This window comes from Parambassis ranga, chromosome 17 (genome assembly GCF_900634625.1).
Source record: "Parambassis ranga chromosome 17, fParRan2.1, whole genome shotgun sequence".
NCBI lineage: Eukaryota > Metazoa > Chordata > Actinopteri > Ambassidae > Parambassis > Parambassis ranga.
Window position 1 is genome coordinate 18,476,803 of NC_041037.1, and position 26,715 is coordinate 18,503,517.

At 41.4% G+C, this 26,715-nt stretch overlaps 1 protein-coding gene across 1 annotated transcript in view; it reads right to left on the reverse strand.

Annotated features, from left to right (window-relative positions):
• Window positions 1-2,558: 2,558 nt before the first annotated feature.
• The window catches only part of LOC114449834 (cadherin-6-like), a 74,800-nt gene continuing 50,643 nt past the window's right edge, over window positions 2,559-26,715 (reverse strand). Inside the window, exons 6-12 of the mRNA XM_028427669.1 lie at window positions 23,109-23,296; window positions 21,058-21,308; window positions 16,260-16,396; window positions 13,774-13,895; window positions 8,951-9,068; window positions 8,440-8,691; window positions 2,559-5,490 (exon numbers count right to left, since the gene is read on the reverse strand). Coding sequence (XP_028283470.1) covers window positions 4,943-5,490; window positions 8,440-8,691; window positions 8,951-9,068; window positions 13,774-13,895; window positions 16,260-16,396; window positions 21,058-21,308; window positions 23,109-23,296 — 1,616 coding nt within the window. The 3' untranslated portion in view covers window positions 2,559-4,942. The remainder of the gene's footprint in view (window positions 5,491-8,439; window positions 8,692-8,950; window positions 9,069-13,773; window positions 13,896-16,259; window positions 16,397-21,057; window positions 21,309-23,108; window positions 23,297-26,715) is intronic.

Here is a 26,715-nt window from a genome sequence, read left to right on the forward strand (position 1 = left end):
GTTCTCTTAACAGCCACAGGTGTCAGTGTTGACAAAGGTTTCTCATTCTTATAATCAGCAGCCCGGCTGCAGAAAGAGGCGATAACCTCCTGATTTTCTGTCCTACGGTCCCATCCTCAGGGGAAGTAGCAGCATATCAGGAGGACACACACACACACACACACACACCTACACACACATGCACCCACGCACACACACGCACACACCTACACAGACGTCTACACACGCACACACACATATAACACACACACCTACACACACGCACGCACGCACACACACACACCTACACACACGCACATATAACACACACACACACACACACGCACACAAACACACACATAAAACACACACACACCTACACACACACACACACACCTACACACACATAAAACACACACACACACACACACACATATATAACACACACACACACACACACACACACACACCTACACACACCTCTTAATAGTGAAGCAGCTCTCTATGTTCCCAAATCTCATCTTGAAGAATGAATGCATGTACTGTAAATCTCTGCACATATCTGGACACACAGTGTGTGTGTCTGTGTTGTACTCATTGTGCGGGGGTGGAGTTTCAGTTTGACAGTCAGTTTTTATCTCCTTACACGACAGCCCCATCAAAGTTTAACTGTAGGGAAAAAAAGTGAAGCACTAATGGAGGCACGTGGTGTACTTGTAGCATGGTAAAGTTACAGATGTCAAACACACACACACACACACACACACACACACTGTGAACCCTGTGCTGAGGTGACGGATGTACTCTAACTCTCACTGCGCTGTCCATCAGCTGCAGGCAGATGGTGAAACAGTAAAAAGAGAGAGCAGAGGTGGCACACAGCAGAACACAGCAAAGGTTTAAAACCTGCCGCTCCTGGAAAAAAAAAATCTGCCAGAAAAAAAAGTCTGAAATGAAGTCGTCAGCAGCTTCCTGCATCTACTTTTCTGTTCGATTCAGCCCAGAATAAAAAGTGGTGAATCTTTCATGTAATTCTGTTTTATCTAACAATGTCAGTTATTTATTCATCTCTCATATTCATTTGCTGAGAAAAACATGGTCATGTGGCGTTAAAAATTCATATCAATGCAACACTGGCCTATTTCTGAACGGTTTCATTATTCACACATCAAAAGTAGATAAAAAAACAAAAACAAGCCCTGGCAGAGGTGGCTGCTGCCTTTATCCAAGAGTCCGAGGTGTCTGATGATTAATTCAGTCAGAGACACTGTCTTCTAGTTCCACAGAAAGAGGAGGGGGGAGGCTGGGAGGGACGCAAAGGTCCTATAAGGTCTACATCTGAACTGGGTGCTGTGATACTAAGCCTTACTGTAGTATTAGGGATCATTATGAGACTTAAAGGTTAACCCGGCTTCTTTGTTGTCCTCCAAACAGCTAGGGGGCACCTCGTAAAATCCTTTCAGGCCCTTTCAGGCTGCGGTAGAACAGCGTGCACGCATGCGTCATGCATTTTTTTGTTTCTCTGTAGCCCTGTCTAATATAAACTGGGGGCAAAGCTGTCGTAGTTCAACGGTTGTTTACATACGGCTTTTGTACGTGACCCAGTCACTGTCCTCATGAACCCAATTGTGTTCAGACCTGAGCCTGAGACTGAGATCTATATCTGGATATATCCAGATTTGCATTGTTCAGATGAACTTTAGAAAAAAACGATCCGGATATATCCAGATACGGCCCGAAGCAAATACTCCATTCACACTGGGGAATAAAATGTGGCTTAAGCAGGATTCGGCCACCCACGAGAGGTGGATCTAGATCCACCCACGAGAGGTGGATCTAGATCGATCCACCCACGAGAGGTGGATCTAGATCCACCCACGAGAGGTGGATCTAGCCGGATTGGCTCAAATGTGGCTCAGGTGTGAACGCAAATGTGGCGAGAGAATCCGGCTAGCGACATGCTACTTCCGGTTAGCGATGTGCTACTTCCGGTTCACCGGGCGCGACACGGGACAAAAAACCGCATGCGCACACGCGGTCCTACAGAGTGTGAACGGACTCTGTATATTACGAGGCGCCACCTAGTGGTTTGGAGGACAGCAAACATGCTGGATGAAGCCGGATTAAGTGCGGACACAAGTGTGTGCTAGCCAGATTTGAAAATAGGTCTGAACGCATCCAGCTTAAAGGCTGTCTGGGCTCAATCCTACTCTAGCTGGAATGACTTTCTCCAGTGTGAACGGGGCCTCAGATAGGCAGGCGGCAGGAGCAGGAAGCTTCTACCATGATACGGGCACCTGCCTGTCAATCAAAGCGGTCCCACCCATAATTAAGTCCTAATTTAATTCAAAGAAACGAGATTTAAACTGACATCAAGATATCAAATACTACTAAAGACACTTTCACTGTAAAAGTTTATTTTGATAAAATTAAACAACTTGATAATACATCATTGTATACAGACGGTAGACTGCCCACAGCGAGTTTCACACCTCCAAAATTACATTAAAAAACAGTGAAGCTGGACTTTTTTTTTATTCTTTTGTTCTTTCCTTCATCATTATGTCCTATAAATATTTGGTACAAAAAGAATGAAACACAATATAAAGAAAAATATGTGGACATTTCTGTTTTTAAGCCTTCAGAGCAGAGCACAGTCACAAAACACAACTGGAACAAACTGCTGCTTTTACTGAAACTGCTAAAACACACGATACACGCTCCTGATATCATCAGAAAAACAAACAAAAAGAGGATTTCGAAAATGACCTCAAAGTTTCTTCCCTCATTTGGAGACTTATTTTCTTCGTAATGTGGTGCTGAGGTTGTCTGTTGTTGTGATGTTGACCTTCAGTAAAGCAAATGACAAAAACACGCTGCCTTCCAGTTTTGGTTAATTACAACGTTTAACAACAAACCCTTGTGTCTGTAAATGAGAACAGAATAACAATGAGCAACCAAAGCAGAGAAGGAGGCAAGGTGTTTCTGTTTTTTCTAAGATGTGAGTGAAATATGTGCAAGAATAACCTTTGGGCAAAAAACACAAAAAAACACAGAGAGAACCAAACCTGCCAACATTACCAGAGCTCTCTATGATTTTAAGGCCATCTTGAGTCTTAGTGTTTCCACTAATGGTCTGCAGCACCATGCGTGGCCTTCCTGCTCCATGAAGCGTGCACAACAAGGATCAACACACACATCAGGCACTATAGGACCCGATTGGGGGGGGCGTGGCCTTCTGAAAAGTAAATGTTGGCAGGTTTGGAAAATAAAACTGAAATCAGACATTCAAGTTGTAATGCTGGCTGTGAGGTACATGTAGGGCTGTCACTATTTCACAAAAATCCATCATTTACAAAACTACTGTGAAGCTAACACAGCGCTGGTCATTTACTGTGCATCCACAGCCTCACATTTTCAAACTGTTTAACTTTTGATGTAACCAAACATAATGCTGCATCATGGCTAGGCTACCCTAGTGGCATGGAATGTCTGTGTGAAATAGCATCTGGCTCTTTAGCGGGTTAAAAGCCAGCTGTTAAATGTTGGTGTCAGCCTGTTTGGAGGTGTTATTCTGCAGGCTAGGCTAAATTTGAGATGAAAAACCAAAACAAACGGCTGAAAGTTGCTAAAATGCTTCATGTGTAGCATGACATGTAGCCACCTGATGCACTATTATTATGGAAATGAAGAAGCTGTACCATAATATCTTTGATATTAATGAACTTGTTGGCAATTTGGATACATTTACCCAGGTTTAACAAGCCATTTTGAATTTTTGAACAAAAAAGTGACATCCCTACTATGGAGGCAGGACTCCTTCATGTACTGTAAATTTGACGCATATGCTTGAAGAAAACGCCATCTGGATGATATCTGAAGTTGTATATTGTTCTAGGAAAAAAAGAACTTTCAGTACAACTCAGTTTGGCCACAGTTCTGACACAATATATATGTAATCAAGAAGCTAAAAATCTAGAGATGGTGCAGTGAACATACTGTATTATCTTCTTTTTTTGTGTGCAGCACATACAAAAAATAAACAAAAATAAACCTTCAGACCTGCGTAAACAGAAAGAAATCAGTGCATTTAGTCACATAAGATGACCTCTTTTTACTCTGTGTCCCGACGAAGGCGATTTTCAAGCGAGGACCCTTCAGATCAGCTCTTCTTGGAATGGTCATTTTGTACAAGACAGCAAAAAAGACAAAAAAAAAGCAATCATGTAAGAGTATTTAGCCCCCTCCAGTCTCAGCCAGCTGTCAGGCAACCACAGTTCAGCTTGAAGGGCGGCAGAAGGGCACTTAGTCAAAAAAAGAATGTCGTTGTCATCTCTCCACACACTTCATATCTGCAGCGGTAAGTGTGTCCTGACATAACTACATTGGGTTTTTTTGTTGACTGACCTGGTTCCCAGACACTCCATTCACTTTGCCTTGAATGGGACATGAAGAGCCACCCAAACACTCCGCAAAGAGGTCATTTGATAACCCGAGACAGATTAAAGTAGAGCCAAAGAAAGTATTAAAAGTCCAATTCTCAATAAAAAATACAGTCCAAATTAGAATCTGAATTCCATTCAGGCCTGAAATGAGTCTTTGAAGAGGTCCACGCTGGTGGAACCGAAGATCTTTGGGCTCCACCGTTGTGCTGGTTGATTTACATTTCTACATCCGTTAGCTTCCATCCCGAAAAAAAATATATACCTAAGACTCTTTGTCTCCTTTGAAAAATGCTCCATTTTTGGACGGATGAGAAGGCTTCTTGAATATCTTCAATATCCCATTTAATGGAATTAACATCTGCCGGTACATCTGTTGGTTCGTCATGTGGAGTGTGTGTTTACAAGTGATCACATTTTCTTAAAGCTCATCAGCAGCGATGACAGTACTGTCCTCTGCTCTGCATCGGACAAAAATGTTTCCTGAACCCGTCTTTGACATGAAAGTGAGTGATGTGTTGTTAGGAGAAGTCACTGTCCTCGGCCCCGTACAGGTCAGCCAGTTTTCTGAACCTGGGCCCCCAGTCACTCAGGTAGTGGTAGTCCTGGTCGACCTCAGACGAAGCCGAGCCCAGCGAGCTGAGCGACTCGGCCACCGAGCCCGCACCCTCGTAGGCGTAGGTGGCCAGCGAGTCGTACGGCGGCGCCGTTGGGTTACAGTCATTCTCCAGCACTCTCTGGTTGATGAACTCGCGTACGTCCCCGTTGTCCCGCGAGGCCATGCTCACCGGGGGAATCATGAGGCCAGCGGAGGCAGCGACTGGTCGGCGGTGCGGCGGGTACAGGAGGGTGTCGGTGGGGATGATGTCGCGCCTCTGCTTGGAGGACTCCTCCAAGGCGGCAGCAGCATCAGGGTGTCGCAGCGCTCCGATGTCAAAAGCCTGGGTGTCCTCCTCGCCGCCACCTTCATCGTTGTAGCTCACCACGTTGTCCCTGACGTCCTCTTTGGAGATGATTAGAGGTTCCTGCTTCCTTTGGCGCTTCAATGCCGTGAAGAGGACCACAATCACTGCAGGGACAGAGAAACACGGCTAATTAGACAATTTTCCTGTGACCAAAATATATAACCACACATGCTAATCTGAGTTGTGTCTTTGTCTCACAGTCACTCAGCTGAAACAGTGGCTGCACGGGAGTAGTCTGAGCTGGAGCTTTCTGCTACTAAGGGAAGGGACTGGCCACAGGGGACCCCAGGCAACCAAACCAGACCTCAGAAGACACTATATTTGGGCTGTTTTTGCAGTATTGCCGAACATGGAGTGTAGCACACACACACACACACACATGTTCATCTGTGTGACTGACCTGGTCACACCCTATGAGGTGAAATCAGGCTGAGCACACTGTGGAGTTTCAGGAGTGAAGATAAAAAGCAGTCCCATTGGGATATGTAGATGCAGAGCTGGTGTGGAGGTGGGTGGTTTGAAATGCTACATGAACAGTGACAGGTGAGTGGTGTGGCACAGAGCGCTGACAGCTTAAGTATGTCAGAAGGGTGCGATGGAGAAGAATATGATATGTGAGAGCAGAGCAGAGATTTGGTATTTTAATCCGACAGAAGGCAAAGAGTCATACACACACATATGTGGATATTATGACAGTGACGCTGTATATTAGCTAATGTAAACAGTGTAACGTGCCTATAAAAACATGAGGGCTGAGCAGCTGTGTGGTGCAGGCAGACAGAACAGGCCCTGCTGTATAAACCACGCAGAGCATCTGATTGGCTCAGCTTGGTTTGAATTTAAATGAGGCAAAAGAACACTTGTAACAAGAAGGCAAAGGTTGGATTTAAGGTCAGTGAAAGTGAAATGAGCCATCACAGCGTGAGTGAGTGAGTGAGTGAGTGAGTGTGAGCTGGAAGACTCAAACATGTCCGAAAGATTCGAACAGAAACTGACAGAAGAATGTGTCGGGATGAGAAAAAGATAGTCACAGAGATGTAATTGTGATGTTGGTAGAGCTAATGATGAATACATTTATATGCATGCTAAAATACTGCAGCTTAACCTATTCTATATTATTCCCCACAACGTGACTCCTTTAGAAAATCCACTGAGCATTGGTTCTACTTTGAAACATGTATGAATATATTCCCTGTGTGCTTGAATCTGCATGTGTTACCCTGTTCTTACAGTGTGATCACAAAGACTGTACTACACTGTACTCTTTTATGATAATGCATGGTACTGTATCGTATTGTACTGCAGTGCACATCCTTGCATCACTGTGCGACTATTAATCTCTGTATAAGGCATCGGATCTGTGCATGTGTGTGTGTGTTGCTCTCCTTTCTCGACAACTTTTCATTCGATCTATTTCACACTTTGTATTGCTCGGGGACCCGAGTAATTGCAGTGTGGAGGTTTGAAGTCGTTTGGATGAGCGCTTGTCATATTTTTTTCTAAAAGTAGTTTTGTGTTAAACTTTCACAGCAGCACATCCTCCTTTTAGAAAGCAGCTGCAGACAACACCTCATCACATGAGCTCAGAGCCAGAAACAGAGGTTCATTACTGTAACTTTGGAGTTATTTATTAGGCAAAGCCTGCGTGGATTATTCAGCGATGGGTTAGTTGCTATTCTAGGGTGCGCTGTTGAGCCACTTTTCAATACACTGGCATGTCAGTGAATCACATCACATTTCCTCCCCATCAGGTTAGAGCTGAATAAGTATATTTACATATCAAATATACAGATTTCAACATCAGGCCCATTTTAAATGTGTAAGTGCTTTTCAAACTCTCAGCTTGCACGTGACTTTAAAATGGAAACGGTGCCGTTCCGGAAACAGCTCTTGTAATAAGAACGTACTGAATTGTGACATCAGCTTTACATATTAAGCTGCATCACAAACGCTTTGAATTGACACTTAACAGTGCCCAGAACATCAACTGGAGTGTGCTCGTTCACATGATAACATTTGGAAACCAGATTAAGCCATTTGTGGTCAGAGCTTTGCTTTAACCAGGTTAAGAATGCTGTATGATGTGTGTGTGTGTGTGTGTGTGAACGATGGCCACTCTCATCTCCAGCCATGCCTGTGAGTGTGGACACAGCATTGGAGCTCTGCCTTCCCCTTCTCTCTCTCTCTCTCACTGTGTGTGTGTCTCCATGCATCTCAGTGTGTTTGTGCCCACTAAGTCTGCAATGACTGCACTTTCAGAGGCATAAATATGTATTCATTTTCCTAGCAGCCCACTGAACTGTGACCACTGCATGAATAAGAGGATAAGTGGGGATGTGGTGGCAGATGAGATGCATTCATTTCCATACGAGCTTTGCCTCAGACGAGCAGCAGCGGACTGGAGATCTGAACATTGTTTTCCATTAAAGTAATTGAGAAAAAACAACGGCAGCTTGTGTTTATCATGTTGGACAAATGGAAAGACTGCCCTGTGCGAAGACCAGCATGGTCATTTCAGGCAAACTCTAAGTCTAGGTCTGTAGCACAAGTTCGTAGTGCAGGGAGCTTATACTTGAGTAGTACTCAGTAGTACTGTTTCAATAATTTCTTTTTGTCTAACTTTAAGCTAACATCTACAAATCCACATTTGTCCTTACGTATATATTAGTCCATTGATATTTGTGACCGGTATAGGTCAATCACAGATATGTATCAATATCGGCACAAATTGGTCTATGTATGGGAAACCCTGCTGTACATATTAGGAATATTATTCAGCATATGAATATTAGTCATGGTTCTAGTTTGTCCTTCAGAAACAATTGACCAATCAGAATTGTGTATTACAAACCCAGGCTGTGGTAAACACTTGGTTCTGGGTCCATCACTGCTTTCTGCTAATGGGCAGCCTGTTATTTATAAGGGATAGGTGACTGCTCTGGGTGTGGCTGTGTTCATTGTTAAGACTCCATTTGTCAAAGTGTAGTCATTCATGTATGGTAGACACTCATCAGCATATTCTACCCACACACATACATGAACATTATACTTACTCAGTAGTATGACGGCACACAGGAGGATGGCAATGAGGGCGCCGGTGCTGAGGCCGGGAGAGCTGCTCTGGGCCTCGGCGTTACACAGCTCCATGTTTCCTTCGCGGTCACACGTACACACCCTCACCGTGAGGGTGCCAGTGCTGCTCTGCATGGGGTAGTCACCGTCAGTGATCACCACAGGAACCAGGTAGACGCTCTGGTGGAGGCGGCTATAGCTGGCTCGACGTGTCAGAATGCCGGCAGTGTTATCTGAGTTAGAGAGGCTTCTGTTAGAAGATGACTGTGGCACACCCGTGGTGCACGGTGTGTTTGACACTCTATCACACAGCAGAGGTGTGAATAAAAATCACTTTATTACCAGGTCGTGAGGAAAAATGTGTACCTTAGTTTCAAGACAGAGCAGGCGGAGGAATCTGTTTTACAACTTGGGCTACGTGACAAAAGTGAAGCACTGCTAATATTTGTCTCACTACGAAAACAACAATAAAGTGGTGGCAGACATTCCTACCTCCATTGTCTCGGACGGTGAAGTTGCTGCGGTGGGATCCCTCTGGAGCCAAGCTGAAGAAAAACTTGTGTCCCATTGACGGCTCATCGGCATCGACAGCACTCACCGTCTGGATCCGCTGTCAGAGACAACAACATCCATTAACACAACCATCCCAGTGGAGCTGAGTGAATTAAGAGCAGTCAATGAGTGGGGGAAAAAAAGTTTGAGCTTCCATTCATGGTGATAGTACACACACCAAGTGTCCTCACTGTACAGCTGCCAAGGCAAACAGCTTGGATTTGATCAGGATCACTGCTGTGTATGCTGAGATATCAATAGCCCCGTTAGCAACACTCAGAAAAGTATTACTCTCAAATCGGATAACAAATAGCTTATTATTGTGTTACTATGCAAACACTACTTTCTTTGGGATTTGATCGTTTCTTTACCATCTTTCAGCTTTTCTCACATTTTTGTTTAATTCTGAAATAAATACCTGCTCCCAGTGGGAAAAACAATGAGTGTTTGATCACACTGAGCCTTTGAATTAACAGAGAAGAAGTAGATTATTCTCCACCAGCAGCTCGAGAAGTTTCTTTTTGGGTGTTTTGATGCTTTTTTTTTCCTCCCCCTACATTGAGATCTATTGTAACTGAAATCAAGCTGAGCACAGCTGCAGCTGCCCCTGCAGAGGGAAGTTACAAACTTCTTACAGATAGCTTTCAGGTCTGCAGGAGGAGGAGGAGAGCTTCATACTCCAAAGACAGATAGACAGATTTTGGGTGGGGAATCACTGTTAAGCTGACAGCTGGATGGAATCTCAATTGATTTCATGGTGCTGGGTAAAAAAATATATTCAGAAACCGCGAGCATAATGTGCACTGTGGGCTACAGGTATTAAATAAACATACATGCAATCAAAAACAATACAAAGAGAAATCAGAGCTGGGTGTCAATACAACAACATAGCTCTGTGCATTATGAAACTGGCCAATGTTCCTGCAGTTGGTTGAATTGATTACACACACTAACATACACAATCTGGTCACTTCTGAAACTTTGCACAGATTATTTCTACGTCAACTTGCAGAATTCCAGCCTAAAGGTTAGAGTTGTTAAAGCAGCCTTTTTTACTGCTTAAGTTTAGCTCACCTCTGTACAGTTTCTCCCATCTGACTATTGGCTGCCCGAATCAATATTTGTACATCTGCAGTGCATCAAATGACTCAACACGAAAGCTGCTGCTTAGAAACAGCATTCGGCAGCAGAGAGAAACATGGAGATAAAATATATGAAACTAAACTGAAATCCAATGACAGAAGAAAAAAAAATGAATGCAGCCGTAGATAGATAGGAATACATGCACTGCAGGGATTCAGGGGGACTGCTGATCTCTTAGGAAGCTGCGCATTCTTGTTATCTTGCAGTTGGTGACTGTGTTTTTTTTCTTTTTTAACCACAGTTGTATTTAATTGAATGAGAGACAGTAACTGAGAGATTAAAGGCTTTTACAAAGATCAGTGCCAATAACACACACACACACACACATGTGCACAGGCAACACATACACCAATCAAATCCGGAGCCTGAGGGAAGTAGTGGATGATACCCGTCGAACAAACACTGACGATTAACGCTGATGGACAGATGAAAGGGCACAGGAATCAAAGGATGAAAGGATGGCAGGATGACAGGGATGTAAGGACACTGATGGCAGCGAGCCACCATACTGAAGAATGTCAAGATGCTGCTGGGTGTGTGCGTGTGTGTGGCATCAGCAGAGCGTACTTACCTCTAAACTGTTTTGTCGTGTTATATATTTACCCTGTGTGTGTGTGCGTGTGTGTGTGATTGCAAATACAGATTTGCGTTTTTATCCCATTACGTGTTGCCTGATATTAGATGCGTGATAAACTTGTGAGTAAAGCCCTTTTTACAATTGAAAGCTCCTGTCCATGACAGATTAGTACATCAGCCGCCACAAAGGAAGCACTCAAGTGGTCTACAGAAGCACAGCCAATCAGCTTCTGTGCATGAGGCTGCGTGCTTTAATCACATTAGTTGAATCCCATACAGTATGGGATAAGTCAGACTGAGTGTAAGAAGCATTTATATTTTGATTTTAATGGACAACATAACACCAGTTAAAACAGCTTTCCATTGGACATTTGGAAAGCTGAGGGGAAACTAGGTCAATACATTAACACATTGAATTTTTTTTCCCCATTTTTTGATACATCTTGTTTAAAATCTGCAAGATTCTGCAAAAAAAGAACAAAAACAATAACTTTATGCACTTGTCAGTGCACTTAAGAAGCAGTGATTGACTCAGATGTGACCAGTAGTGACATGACAAATATTCAGTGAGTGTATGGCTGATCTGCAGACCTTTAGTGTCGAGTGTTGGTGACACCTGTGTGAAAATGATTGTATATATTGATTTGGGTTTATACAGTAAAGCTAGTTATGAAATGTTTTTCTTTATGGTTTATGCCTTAGTTTGGTGTTTCTAGAGACATACAGCACTTTATATTGCAGTGAAGCATGTGGCAGCTTGGACTTTACACATTTCCTTATATGGCTTTAAGGGGGGGGGGGGGTCAAAAAGTCAGGGGACACGTTGCACTGATCAAACTGAGGGCTGTAGTGAAGGTTGATGCCATGCAATGGCTGTGTTCTTTTGTGCAGGGGATTCAAGGGATTACCAGTTCACTTTAGTCGCATGCAGTTGGCATGTAAATATGTAACTACAGCTGGCCATGCTGCAGAGTTGCCTTTAAACTCTGCAGCCCTTTCATGGATATGATGACAGGATTGTTTTTGTGAGAATTCTTCACATGAGTGAAGAATTTTTACAATTGTTGTTTTTTTTTCAGAATTTAATATTAAGTGGACAAACTAATAAACAACGTTTAACAATCCAACTTAAAATACAAACACTGAGGGTCTGGGATGCACAGAGATGACGGTGCATGGAAAACAGACAAAAGAGGAAGTGCGCTACATGCAACGTAACAAGGGTGGAAACAATGAGGGCTGCAGATGAAGATAAAACCAAAACTATGAAACAAATCAAGTGCAACTAACTTCTCTAGTCAATAGGTGAATAGAGAGAACTGACTCACTTTAGGAAGCAGCCTCATGTGGCCACTTGAGGAGCTGCAGTTTTTGACACTGTTGTTGGACGTGGAGGTTCCTGCTTAGCTAAGTGTTTGGTAAAGGAAATGTTGAAATAAAAAAAAATGACGGTCTAAACTATAACAATAAAACCGAAGTTTTAATTAATTTTTAATGCCATACTAAATCTGCTTTTTAATAAACTGAAAACAGGCATGCAGGTCTTTATTTGTGCTTCCCCTCAAGTACTTTTAAAAGTAGCTTATTTAGCAACAAGCACACAATGTGCATGATACAACATTTGACACTGTGCTGATTGCTATGATGGAAGACTTTAATTAACTGTTTTTGAAGCAAATGAAAACTGCCTAAAACTGCGTGCTCCCAATCAATACCTTCAACACCAGCCAAACACTGAGAGCTGCAGCAGGAAATTGCTTACAGAGCCAGAGCCTATTTTCGTGTCTTTAAGAAGACGCTGGTGTTGGATTATTATGTTAATTTAAAATCTAATATACTTTTTCAGGCCTATTTGGTTCCACTGTGGTCCGTCCATCACTTCTCCCCACTGAGAGTCCCTGCTGGCCGAGGTGAAGTAATAATTAGCAGCGTCTCTGCATATCCTATGCAATATTAAGCAGGTGGCTGCTGAAATGTTTAAACAAGGGAATAAAATGAGTGCTTTTTTGTTTAGTGGATGTCTTATTGAATTATATATATATATACCCACAGCAATGAAAAATGGGCCAAATCTTCAGGTGGCACTTTAAGCCGACCTCGACCTTTGATAAACATTATCAGCAGCAGATTACATCAGCCGTAACGTCAATCCTCTGCAAGCTGATGTCTCCACCAGAACCAGCAAAGTGCTTGTCCAAAAAACAAAAAAAACCACTCTGAACTGGCTGTGTGTGTTTTAATGTTACCAAAGCTCATATTCAGGATGAAGCTGAGCATTAAAGCCAATTTGAATGTCAACTTTAGATACATGCATGAGTGAAAAGCAGAATTTGATGGTAAAGTTTGATCATTAATCAGTTTCTATCATTGTAATCTGAATACAAAGAGCATGATGTATCTTGTAAATAGTAAAATCAGTAAAATCATAATGTAATGTAATATTTATGTTACATTTCGACTAAAGTAAGTATGCCATTATGTAAAAATGACTACTTAAACTACTTTAATGTTGTCTATCTACACTCAAAATATGTTCCCATATGTTACTTACAATTAAAAATGTATTATTTTTAATATGAATTGTTTAATGAATTTTATTTTTAAATAACCAAAAATTGGAAAAATATACAAAATAATATTTTCACAGCATCTTTGCAGTCTTGTTTATACACTGTGTTGAGGTACAGCCTTTTATACATGGTATTCTTATGCAGGAGAATTCATATTTACAATCTCAGCAACTCCAACATATTGCAGGCTTTGGCCCATGCTTTTTCACACAGTGCTTCACTTTTGGCTGCACAAGCTGGCTGCTGGAAATGGCCAAAAACACTGCATGATGATGGATTTTATTTTCAGAATTGTGCAGAATATCCTGATTTTGTTTAACTGGCGATACATGCACATGTTTTCCCAACCTAAAGAATGCACAGAGCATTCAACCTTTTTCTGTAGCTGAAGCAACAGTTAATACGGTTAATTAGATTTCTAATGTTGAAGGATGGCTCCTAGGCAGATGATAATAGTCAGAAAGTCAACAGTACCTGGCCAGCCTTGGTTCTCTCGCAGACGAAGGTTTCATACACAGTGGCGAACGTGGGGGCGTTGTCGTTAATGTCCAGAAGGCGGATATAGACAGGAACATGGCTGCTCTGTCGAGGATTATCTGGAGGGCAAACAAGGGAAAATACATCATGCTGGGGGAAAAAACCTAACTTCCTATTTCACTTTCACACTCTTCTACACATGCACCCACTGAGAGCTATCCAATACTACATCAACCGTTCTCCTGAAAGCTCTCAGTGTGCAGCTCAGTGCCCTGCTTTAGGGCGCCTTGTCAGCAGCTGATGAGGGAAGAAATTAGAGTGTTAGTCATCCACTTTCCTCACACACACTTTCCCTCCTGGTCACATGTGGTTTCTTTAACCTCTGTGCATTACCATAAAAATCTGAGACATGAAAGCATAAAAGAAAACAAAATAGGTTTTCAAGATAGAATGCATAAAAATGCTTCATATTTTGGAGCCCATGTCCAAGTAGCTGTTCCTGCAATTTTCACAGCATGTCTCAGCTCAAGTCAGGAAACCAATCAGGCTTCCATTTCACACTCATGCCCGAGTCAAATTGTTTGTGGAAACCGGAGTTATTTGATTTTAATGAAAGCTGAAAAAAACAATTTAATAAAAGCAATATATGAAACTTTTATCTGTGTATTGTATTGTGTGTTTCTGTAGGCTTTAATGTACTCTCTTTCATCATCAGTGTCCAACAGCGTCTCAACACTCAGCAGCGCTGCATGACCTCAAACTATTTCTTCCATTTCCAAACAACAGCAAGGTTAAATGATATCAAATGGTACAGATGCTCATTCTATTAGCTCCAGCCAGTCAATGTCATATGTCTGCACACTGTCTTACATCAGAGCAATAATGAATGCTGGCATGATAAGCGGCCTCCTGTGGGTTTGTTTCTTCTACACGTTTATTATGATTAGTTTGTTTATAGGTCCTTATGAGACATACAAACAAACCATTTTACATTAATATCATCTATCAAGATGTTTTCTGCGTCCCTATGTTCTCAGTAAGGTTGATAAAAGAGCTTTGTGCTCGAACCGCTTTAAACACACTTCTACCATTCTGTAGGCCTGATTAATACTAGACACATGGAATGTGGAAGTGCACCATTTCTTCCTGTTGGAGCATTGTTTGAAACACTGATGTCTGTGACCTCTTTCTAAAAATGTGGTGAATCAATAGGCTTGGGGCTGACTGCCACAGATAGGGTAGTAGGTCAGAACATATTGACAGATGAATGAACACACTGCAGCACTTTCATGGGAATTTTGGATAATAGGAGACTGCAGCCACCCTTGTGGTGTCATGGGCACCTCACTGCACTGATTGTTGGCTCTCGGGCTTTGGTTGTGTGTGTGTGTGTGTGTTGGGTGATCCATTTTTAGGATTTCTATCAGGCAGTATAAGAGGAAGGCATGGCAGAACATTAGAGCCAGAGAGAATTTATTTCAGGTACAACTCTTCCTTTTTGAACTGGCCTTATCAGAGGAGATTAAACATAACAAATGGAGTAGCATAATGTAATAACAAATGTTTAGTTCATGGGGTTAAAGCAAATATTCAAGGGAAATTACATCACAATTTCATCTGTCCTATGCAAGCCATGTTACATGATTTAACAAATGAGCAGCATCAGAGATATAGAGATATACTGTATATCTCTGGGGGCCATTAGGGGAGGATATCCCATCTCAATCAGTCCAAATTTTAACTGACCAATCAGCAACCATTACGATTAACAACTGCTACTATATTAGCTGACAAAGAAACACCATGATGGACAGAGGTCAGCCTCTGTCCATCATGGTGATCACCTAGTTGAAGGCTAGCAGCAGCTAATGGGAGATGCCATTAACAGAACATCGCGACTATGTGGTGCCCACACTCACACACAAGTTTCCATGAACATGCATATTTCCAGGGTGGGTGTGACACTGAGAAATAGGTGCATGTGACATTTTTATGTAGGTCGTTTTTGAGATGTTTGCTAAAAACTTTGGCACCATTACCATACAACGTTAAAGATTAAGACATTGTGATATTGTCAATATAATTGTCCAGTAAGCACTTCATCTGCAGAGGCTCATTGGGAATAGGTTTTAAAGACTGTTGGCTGAACAAAAATGTTTACATGAAGGTTTGAGGATTAGAAGCTCATTTCTATAAGGACAATCTGCTGTCAGAGAAGAACCAACATAACTGACAGCTCATCTTTCAGTGGAGCCAGCCAACATATCTACATGACTCTGTGCTGTGCAGACATTTTGTAGATTGATGCACTGACCCCCTGTCACTTCCCACTAAGCCAATCCTGGGAGCTATATTTAGTGGTCCAACACTTGTCAGTGAACCCTTGCATGGTAAGAGGCTGTGACTGATGCACTGCACCCAGACATGTGGCTCCATGCTTTTGTACCCTGTGTCAATATATCAGCACATCAACCAAGACTTACTGAACTCTGTGGCGATGATGGAAATGTTATGCCAGGCAGACTCCTCTCTGTCCAGGCTTTTGAGAAGGAACACAGATCCGTTCCCTGGATGGATGTTAAACAGACGGTCCATGTCAGTCCGCCGGTCGATGGAGTACCTGTAACAAGTGAGACAGTGAGAAAGGTAAGAAAAGGCTAACCCAAGCCTGTGGGTGGGATGAACTGTGGTAACCCTGTGCATCCCAATCCAGGAGTCAGAGCAGTAGGGAGAATAATTGATTTCTCTGAATCTAAGATGGATTGGAGCACATGGCGATAGAGCGGAGTCAAAAGTGATGATGGAGCACTGTGGAGTTATTGAAGATGTATTTAAGTCTTTAAAGCTGTTTAAGGCACAATGCACCGTGCTTCCCTCTGGTGAAAATAACCCACCATCCCCACAGCCAGAAGAAGATGCTAGCTGTGTCCTAATACACTGACTATGAGGGACACCATATTGCATTTCTTTTTTCCTGGCAGTTATTCAGACTTCAGAAGTCAGAAGAACAGAACTTTGAGAAGTACACTTTTGAATGCAATATCAAAAGTAGCTGTCAAGGTTACTAAGCAGCAGGACAGCTGGTGATGCAAACACAAAATCCTCTGTAGACTGTCAGCCGTGCTGGGGCCGTGGCAGCATTCATACATGTCAGGTTAGCTACTGTAGCCATGTTCTCAACGTATAATTGTTATTGATCTATCTCATTTTCTTAAACATCTTAGGAAATAAATAATATTTCTTTTATTTTACTTGATTAAATGACTTATACTAGTGATTCTCTGCTCTGTCCTTTTTTCTAACCTTCTTCCTGTGACAGCCAACCTGTGTTGTTCTGTGTTGTTCTGTTGGTTCCACCTCTCCCTCCACTGTGTTTGTCAAAACACTTTGTAATGCTGTTTTTAAATGTGCTATATAAATAATATTTATTATTTGTTAATATTATAATTACATTTCACAAAACATGACTCTTGAAGTGAAATCACAATTTAACATCTTTTTTTTAAAGCTAAATTGTCCTAAATTTAAACTTTCTGATGGTACTTGAATGCATCATGTGTGGTGTATTATGACCAAATACTAAGTTTGTATAATTATTATATAATTGTATAATTTGCATAAATATTCAGTACAAAAAAACAAAAAAAACAAAAACAGTGCAACTGGTAAGCGAACTGCTTCACCAGCTGTGACTTGCAGCCACTGTGAGCTCGAGCTCACCCAGAACATTGAAGCAAAAATAGTTATTACATGTAATTTTTCCTCACAGCCACAGAAAAATTACATAAATAAATTACTTATTATGATAAATGACTCAGTTGTGACCTGCAGTTACGTGATGAAGATTCAGTTTGTTCATTTGTCTGAGGTGATAAAATGCTTATAGCTAAATGTCCATGGCATGAGAACTCACCTTTTTAGGATTAAAACACATACATTTCATTAACCCTCACTTTTTCTACAAACAATAATCAAACAAGTTCAACTTGCATTTTCTTTTTTGTGATTTATGATGATTAAAATGTGATGGGAGTGACACAATGGTCCAAAACAGCTTTGATACTGAAGTCTAATGAGTTAACTCATTAGTCAGTGAAACGTCAACAAGAGGAGTAAATGGAAGGAGGCTTTAATGTAGGCTCTACTGCAGCAAAAACGATGCTGTGTGGGACATCGAGGAGAAAAGCAGCATAACAAGTAGCATTACTGTAACACTTCAGGTTCATGTTGATGTTATTCTAACCCATAATTAGTGAATAAAAACAACCCTTGCTCATTGTATTCTTCTAAAACAGGGCTGTTCGGTTATGACAAACACAGGCACACTCACACACAGGAGTGTGTGCTGCACGCTGGCTTAGCCAACATCACTGCAATAGGTATATTATATTGTTTGTGCAAGATTTAACAGTGCAGTCTCATATTTATGCACTTTTCTTCCAAACTCTGAAGTGAATTCTAACCCCCCCCCCCCGCCCCCCCCAAAAAAATAAGGAAAAAAAAAAAAAAAACAAGGTAGTAACTTTGATCTGCAATCCCGGACAAAAAGAACAGACAGCCTTGATATTCAAACAAATGGAATCACATAATTGTGTAGCAGCGGCAGAAGCTGCATCATTCTGTCCTCTCCTCCTATTCAGTCCTACTGTAGCCTGTTCAAAACATCACAGCTACTTGAAAAAAAAAAATCTCCCCGCTGTCTGTGGACTGCTCGCAGAGCATTCTCTATTTTTGAACTAGTTGCTGAATGCAGCTATTCACGTCTTCAAAGCACTCCATAGATAATAGAAGTGGGATGCCTTTGCCTCTGTCTTTTTCGCCTGTCTGTCAAAGTGGAGGCAAACTGCTCTGTGAACAGGAACTGCATATTGCACCACACAGGAACATCTACAGTGTCTGGAGCAGAGGCTGGTTTCACTATCCACTCAACATCAAACCGCTATACTCTGTTAATTATGTACCTTTCAATCTTTATTATAGTTTTCCATAAAGAGATGTATGAATCCTAAAAGAAAACGGTGCCTCAGTGCGCCCTGGCTTGATCGTAATTAGAAAGCACTCAACAGTAAAATAATAGTTCACTGACACAATGTGAATAGATGATACAGCCTCAAACACAACTGCACAAACACAAGAATAATTGGAATTGTGTGAGTGTGTGTAGCCCCCTGTGACACATCATTTTAAGAGCACTCCACGGTTCCATGCTTGTTTTAATTGGAATATGGTCCTCATCCGTTTGCCTGTTTTAAATGTAGATACACTACTACTACAATAGCCCAGTTCCAGTCTCCAACTGCGCTCGGTCCTGCCGCCACAGTCGAACACACACACACACACTGCTGTCATACATGCATCACAATTAATTCTTGTTTTACGATTCACCACTGCCTGAGCCCTATTACTTGTGGGTTTTTTGTTTTTTTTTTCAAACTGCCCGTTGAGATCAGGAAAGTTTCAACTTACCTCAAGAGCCTGATCAATACCTGCTGCAACAGAGCAAATTACTACAGGGCTCGAGGCTTTTTGTTTTGTAAACATCAGAAAATTCCCACTATGTATTGATGCTATTTGAGTAATGGAACACTTACTAACAGGAGAGCAACAAAGCTCAAGCTATCCTAATGCCAAGCATCAATAATGAACAGTGCTGCAGTGAGCCAGCGGGGGTTATATATAGCCTGTAGGTGCAGGTTTCTGTCAGGTATGCACTCAGCAGTTTTCACACACAAGCAACTTAGCTTACAATATTAAACAGTGATCGCCGTACCACCTATTTTTTTAACCTACTTCACTCTTTTGTTTCCCATCTTTTCAGAATCAGGACTCACACAAGCCTTTAAAGCTTTAAGCACCATTTGAAGTCCTATTTCTATGTAGTTTTGCTGACAATACTGAAATACTAGAGCAGGAAGTGCAGATATGCAAGCTTTCAAATACATAATCCCTGCACTGCAGAAACAGGCGTCCTGTTATTGTAATATGACAAATGAAGGCCAGCCTTGCTAGGAGAAGGTACAATGAGGTCAATATTTACAGGCCATTAAACAACCAGTGTGGACGCCCACCTTTGCATCTATGTGAGTTTGAGGCAGGAATATTCACCAAGGTAATGGGAAAAGTTAGAGAGAGATACGACAAATGTTCAAATGTGTGTGGACGGGGTCTGAGAATCTTTATCGACAGACAGGGTCTGATTGAACTTTCCTAAACTTAACCAAGTCGTTTAAATGACTAAAGTTCTGTCAATGTTAACACAAGTTTCTTTAAATGGCACACATATTCTACATTTACGTCCCTTTGCCCAACATAGAAAATGAGTTGGCAAAGAGAAAGAAAACGTTCTTGAGCAGAAATCCGTTTCCCGGTCTGCTGAAGTATCATTTGTGACTGCGGAGGACAATGACTCTGTCCACTATTAATCCCCTGAGTCAGAGGGACACAGCGGTTAGTCAACATTGACTGCTTGTGTCAATTTTTCAACTATTTCAATGCCTGAACCTCAACAGTTAGTTTTAATGTATTTTTTAATACTGTGTATGGAGCAAGACAGGATATGAAATAAAAAAATCTGATGCAGGTTGCTTTTGTCCAAACCCTTTTAGGCTTATCTGACAATGACAGAACAGTAACATTAACGGCAAAGTACACTCTTCACAAAAACTACAAAGCCTGGCTTACTTTACCCGCCAGCTGACACAACATGGATTCATCTTATTTGTCCAGATTTATCTAAATCCTAATGCCAGCAGGAAATATTTACAAATTTGGTAAAGTTACCACCACAGCTGTGTGAGCTTGCTGTTTGGAAATCCTCACTAGGATGTCAAGAATCTCTCTAACACACATACAAAATTGGTTTTAGTAGGAGCTTAAATAATGAATGGACGGTGTTTATAAGGTAAGAGCAGAGAGTGCAGAGCACAAAAGGTTGTCAGAGGTTAGAGACTGCAAATGGAAGCAAAAGCTGGATTTTAGTCAATTCAGGCTTAAATTTATCAGAGCACATGCTGCATGAATGTGTCTGCCCAGCTCTCTGTTTAGACTTAGCTGACAAGTATGTGTAACAAGTCTGTAATTTAATAAAAGCAGTAATAGCATTTCTAGTGTAAAGGCAGATGGAACTTTGTTCTCCCACATGAGGATATGAAATATCCTCATGTGGGAGAACAAAATCAGGGGAGGGAACATCGTAACTATCAGTGCGTTTTATAAGATTCACTTGCACTTTCATGTAGTCTGATTTGTTTTATTTTTATTTTAAAAGAGGTTTCTCCTTACTTGACCATGCTGCGAGCTCCATCGGGATCCATGGCGCTGACAGAGCCCACGGCTGCGCCCAAGGCAGCATCTTCCTTCACCTCCATCAGGTAGCTGGCTTTGTCGAACAGCGGTGGCTCGTCCACATCCTCCACGGAGATCCGAACCGTAGCCATGTCTTTAGAGGCTGAGGACATGAAGCGAGGGTCTATCTGGGTGTTCTGGACTTGGATCTCTATTGTGTATGATGGCTTCTTCTCAAAATCCAAAGGCTATGGAGACAAAGAGGAAATCCCTTGTATACATCTGACGTATAGATAGACATGCATGAATTCTTTCAAGTGACATCCTCAAACTCATTAAGCCTATTGTTACCCAAACCCTGCCCAGGGTAGGGTTATTAATAAAATGATAGCAATTATTTAAAATAAATAAATATTTGCCTGCCTTTAATCTTTCATGCAACACTTGTGATTTCTGTTACACTTTTTAACCAAAAGTGTGACATTTCATCACAAACACTTTAATCCCAATTAAAATGTGCAAAAAATAAACTCTTGTGTGAAATGACAAGATGCTGTAAAAAAATAAATGTGTATGGTAAAGCTCAAATAGACAGCCATTATTGACGTCATTGTGACCAGCAGTTACAGATATAGAGAATCTATATAACTATCTGCCGTTTCTATTTTTTAAAGATTGGACACGCCTGCAGGCAACTGGAAGAGTATTATTATACATTTTTCAATGAAAACACTACTTTACAAGACTGATTCCTGTCCTAATTGTGTTGTACAGCACAAAGATGATGCCATAATAGCCATGATTGTGCTGTTTTCGTAGAGGTGCTGGCCTTTATATGGCACTTAACAATAAGCTCACAATGACGTGAAAAAAAGCAATTATTAACATCGGAGGGTTAAAAGTTGAGTTTTCTTTTCTTTTCTTTGTTTACAACGATACACAGTTATTTATATTTTACACAATTACCGAGTAATGCAGCATTAAATAGTAATTATTATGACAAAAAGCCTAAAACTAAGTAAATTCAGCCTGCGGGGATGTTGGTGACTCGGTCAACAATTACAGAGTTTTCATGCAGTACATAGTAAGAGAAGGTGTGATGTAGAACACCATGTTCACTTGTAATCCAACAAGGCCATCACTGATTTATTGTTTAATTTGGCGGTGGAGAAGTTGAGCATCAAAGGCAGGATTTGTGGTCGTAAGTATCTCTTTTACTGTACCGCTGCTGCTGACTGTCTGAATGATAAAAGCAAAATGCTGTTATGGAGGAAACTCTGACATTAATAAAAATGTGACAGACAGATTCAATCGGATGACAAATGATAATAGCTTTTCAAGTGTGCAAAAGAGTTGCGATGAAATCTGTTCCTCGACATCATCTGTGACAATGCTGCATGGTTGTTGTTTCAAACGAGAACAAAGCCTCAGATTTACTTGAACGGCTCTACACACTCTGCCTTGAAGAAATCCTGGATATTGTCCTCATCTCGTATCCTGCTGACAGAACATCATTACTTCTTTGTTGACGCTTGCAGACTTTCTTAGGTTGTGTCAGCAAGAGGAACAAAAGCATTTCTAAATATCAATTGTGATTGTACATCAGTAAACACGCATTCTGTGAGGACACTGTGAATCCTTGCTAAGAGCCAACAGTGTGAAACGCTCTGGTCCTGTGTATCAGTGTCTGCTGCAAAGGCTAGAACTGGGGGTAGTGAAGGTAAAGATGAATAAGTTTAATTTGGTTTCTTTCATCTGTCAAGCATGCCTGGGCTTTGCATATTTAACAGTACGTGTAAAATATACTACGTGGGCAGGATCCCGATGAGTCCAAAGTGTGGGATTTGCTGAATCACAGCTTTAGAGTTTATTTGATTTCACCAATGCCGTGAGAGAAATATCAAGATAATTAAAAGCCAGACTCAGGTAAACCAATTATACACTTACAAAAGATGCAGTTTTATCTGTGCTTTTCATTTTTAAGAAGACAGATGGAATCTTTAGTGCATTTCCAGATCAGTGCTCCAAATGCAGTCACCCCCTCTCACCTTACTGACTGTGATAACTCCCTCCTGAGTGTTCTTGTCAGTGGTGATGTCGAATATGTCCATGCCGTCTCCGCTGACGATGGTGAAGTACATCTCAGCATTCTTCCCAATGTCTCTGTCAGTGGCTTCAATTCTTCCAACTGGAGTGCCAGACATGGATGACTCTGGAACCCTGAACTGGTATATACCTTAAAAAAAGAGAGGCAACAATCAGGTTTTCAGAGAATGTATGTAGCACGTTAAAAGAGAAAGTCACATGCAGCCTCCTCATTCAAAGCAGGCCTCATAAATTTTCAAAAATCTTATTTTATAGCCTTTTTGGATGAATTGGACGCTGTGTATGCAGATTTACATTTGCAGACTGATAGATGTGTCGATACTGAAAGACAGCATTCGTAGTGATATGAGTGCCTACTGCAGGAAACTCAAAGACATGGCCTTTCATACGGACATTACCTCACATCTTAACCTTTTGAACACAAATTTTCAGGGGAGACACCAAACTGTGTGTGACCTGTATGAACACATGACGACATTTCAGAACATTTCAAGAAGGATTTTCACCGGTTGCCTAAATTTGGCACACTCTACCGCTTGTGAGGAATCGTAAAAAAAATGTCCCTAAGTGTGAGACTTCAAAATGCAAGGCCGACATTAAGAAATTGCAGGAAGAGTTCAAGTATGTTTTCCAAGATTTTCACATGATGCAGCTACGAATAGCGCGTGAGCAACCCTCAGAATTGCAGCTTGAACTCTGCTGAGCTGCAGTCAGAGCCGGTTTTTCAAGCAAGCAGAATTCATTTCTGGAGGCTGCTACCAGAGTCCCGTTTTCCACTGCTCAGAGCCTTTGCTCTCTCATTGATCAGTATGTTTGGGAGCACATACATTTGTGAAAGCAGTTTTTCAACAATGAAGCACAAGTCAAAAGAAAGAAACAGCAGGTACACAGAAGACACTTTTTCATCTGGTACAGATTGGATGCACAGAGTTTGACATTAACGTTCAGTCTATTGTGCGCCAGCAGGTGAAGCCACAAGTATCTCATAGAGAGAACCAGGCTGCGGGTGAGGTAGCACTCATATGTGGAAACTGTTAACAGAAAATGCATTTGTTAAACTAAATGTTTTGGTGCTCTTTGCAATTCTGTGCCATAATGATTTTGATTTCTGAGAAACTGAAGAAAAACTCAGGACTGTGATGATTTGTGTTTCCTTCAGTCCTTTTGCATTTGAGCATGAAATATATATAGTTATTGTGCTCTATGTTGCTTCAATGAACATAACGATATATTCAATTTTCAATTCATTTGATATATATATATATAGCACCGATAGCACCTTTTACAATCAACATTGTGGCTAGGTGCTTTACAGAAACCCAGAGCCTGAAGCCCCAAGCAAGCAGACAGTGTCAAGGAAAAACTCCTTTCTAACAGGAAGAAACCTTGAGCAGGACCCGACTCACAACAGAGAACCTTCCTGCTGACAGTCGGCCGGGTAGAGGAGAAGTAGAGGGAGACAGGACAGAGAGGGTGAAAGAGAGAGAGAGAGAGAGAGAGAGAGAGAGAGGAACAAACATGCACAGACATCATACATTACAGAGAACAAACATGACAGGTTGTTATAACTGGAAAGCTGAGAAACTGTGTATTGTATTTATATGTATTTTAGATGATATGTTGTTCAACTTAATTATACTAGCACTACATAGAAAGAGAAAGACAGTAGACACTGGATTTGTCAGAAGGCCAGATGCTGTTCAGCATGCTGATCTGGATGAAGAGAGACCTGCAGAAAGATACAGAATGAGAGAGAGAGAGAGAGAGAGAGAACTACGAGGAAGACTGCACACACAGTTAGTGATGTAAAATAATGGATTATAAGTAGGACTGATGAGACGAGAGGAGGGGAGAGGAAGAAGAGGAGAGGGAATAGAGATGCTGGTGGTGTTGGGGAACTGCTCGGTGGATCATGTTTGTGTCCCCCGGCAGTGTGGGCCTATAGCAGCGTAGCTATGATACTGTTTAAAGAGTCTGAGTTAGTCAGCCTGTTCTACCTGTGGTTGGATGTCAAGAAGTGACTGTATCTATACCTATCAGCCCTACACACTTTGCTTGAGGCTAACTACACGCTTTACTGAACAGAAAGGTTTTAGTGCTGTCCCTGTAATCCTAGTCTCATTTTCTAATCTGTGTAGTAAAATGCTGTGATCTATGGTGTCAAAGGCAGCACTGAGATCCAGTAGAACAAGTACAGAGACAAGTCCACGGTCTGATGCCATGAGGAGGTCATTAGTGACTTTAACCAATGCTGTTTCTGTGCTGAGATGGGCTCTGAATCCAGACTGGAACACTTCAATCCGACTGTTCCTATGCAGGTGGTCATTTAACTGACTTACACTCTTATAGGTAAAAAGGTTTTTTAAGTATACAGTATCAGCTGTTTTAAACACCAGTGGTACATTTCCTGTTGTTAAAGAGAAGTTGATCTGATCTAATAAGGAAGCACTAATCTGAGGAAAGACTTCCTTGAGGAGCTGAGCTGGGATGGGGTCTAAGAGACATGTGCTTTGGTTCAATTAATTAATGCTCGAGGTCAGCTAAGGGAGGTCTAAGGGCAGTTTTTGTCTCTAATTTTAGTGATTTTATTTATGAAGAAACTCAAGAGGTCTTCACTACTAAGAGCTGCAGGAATACAAGGCTCAACAGAGCTGTGCTACAGTGTTAAAGAGAAAACACGGGTTGTTCTTGTGTTGCTCTAGTAATGATGAATAATGAGCTGTTATACGTCAGTAAACTATTTCTCCAGGCACTCTGAAATTCGACTGGAGTACCACTTCCCCTTCATCCCTCTTGATACCTGCTTCAGTGTTTGGATATTTGAATAATACCACGGAGCTAGCCTCCTATTATATGTAACCTTCTTTTCAGTGGTGCAACCATAAAAAAAAACTGTGTGTAATGTGGCTGCAGAGTTGTTGACAAACCAATCAATTTCTGTAGGAGTCAAATATAAATCAGTATACGCTCTGTTGTACTGGTACATAGTGCTAAAGGAAGCTGTGATGGGATTGTCTCCCTAAATCTCTCTACAGTATTCTCAGACGTGTCTGCTATAGTGAACCCTTTTGCTGTGTTAGAGTTAGTTCAAAAGTTATAAGTGAGTGGTCTGAAAGGAGAGGGTTTGGAGGCAAAACTAACAGGTTCTCAGTTTCTAGGCCGTATGTGGGAACCAGATCGAGGGTGTGATTATGACAGTGTGCGAGTTCATTCACTATAATGACTTTATCTGTACTGAGCACTGAACTTGATAAGAAGTCTGCAAACTCCAGCAGGAACTCTGAATAAGCAGCAGGTGGACGATACACTACAACGAGTAAAACTGGCTTTTCTGTCTTCCAGCTTCATTTAAACTAACATAACATTTGTATTAAATATTTTAGTGCTTATTTAAAATGGTACCCTTCTCCTATCTGATTCATGGACGTGTGCAGTCCTATGTGACCCTCTGGTAGCGATGAAAAAAAAAATTGTGGCCCTCTCCATCATTAAAGTCTGAATAATGTGAATAATACCATCACAGAAAAAAAAACGAAAGTGCCAAATACA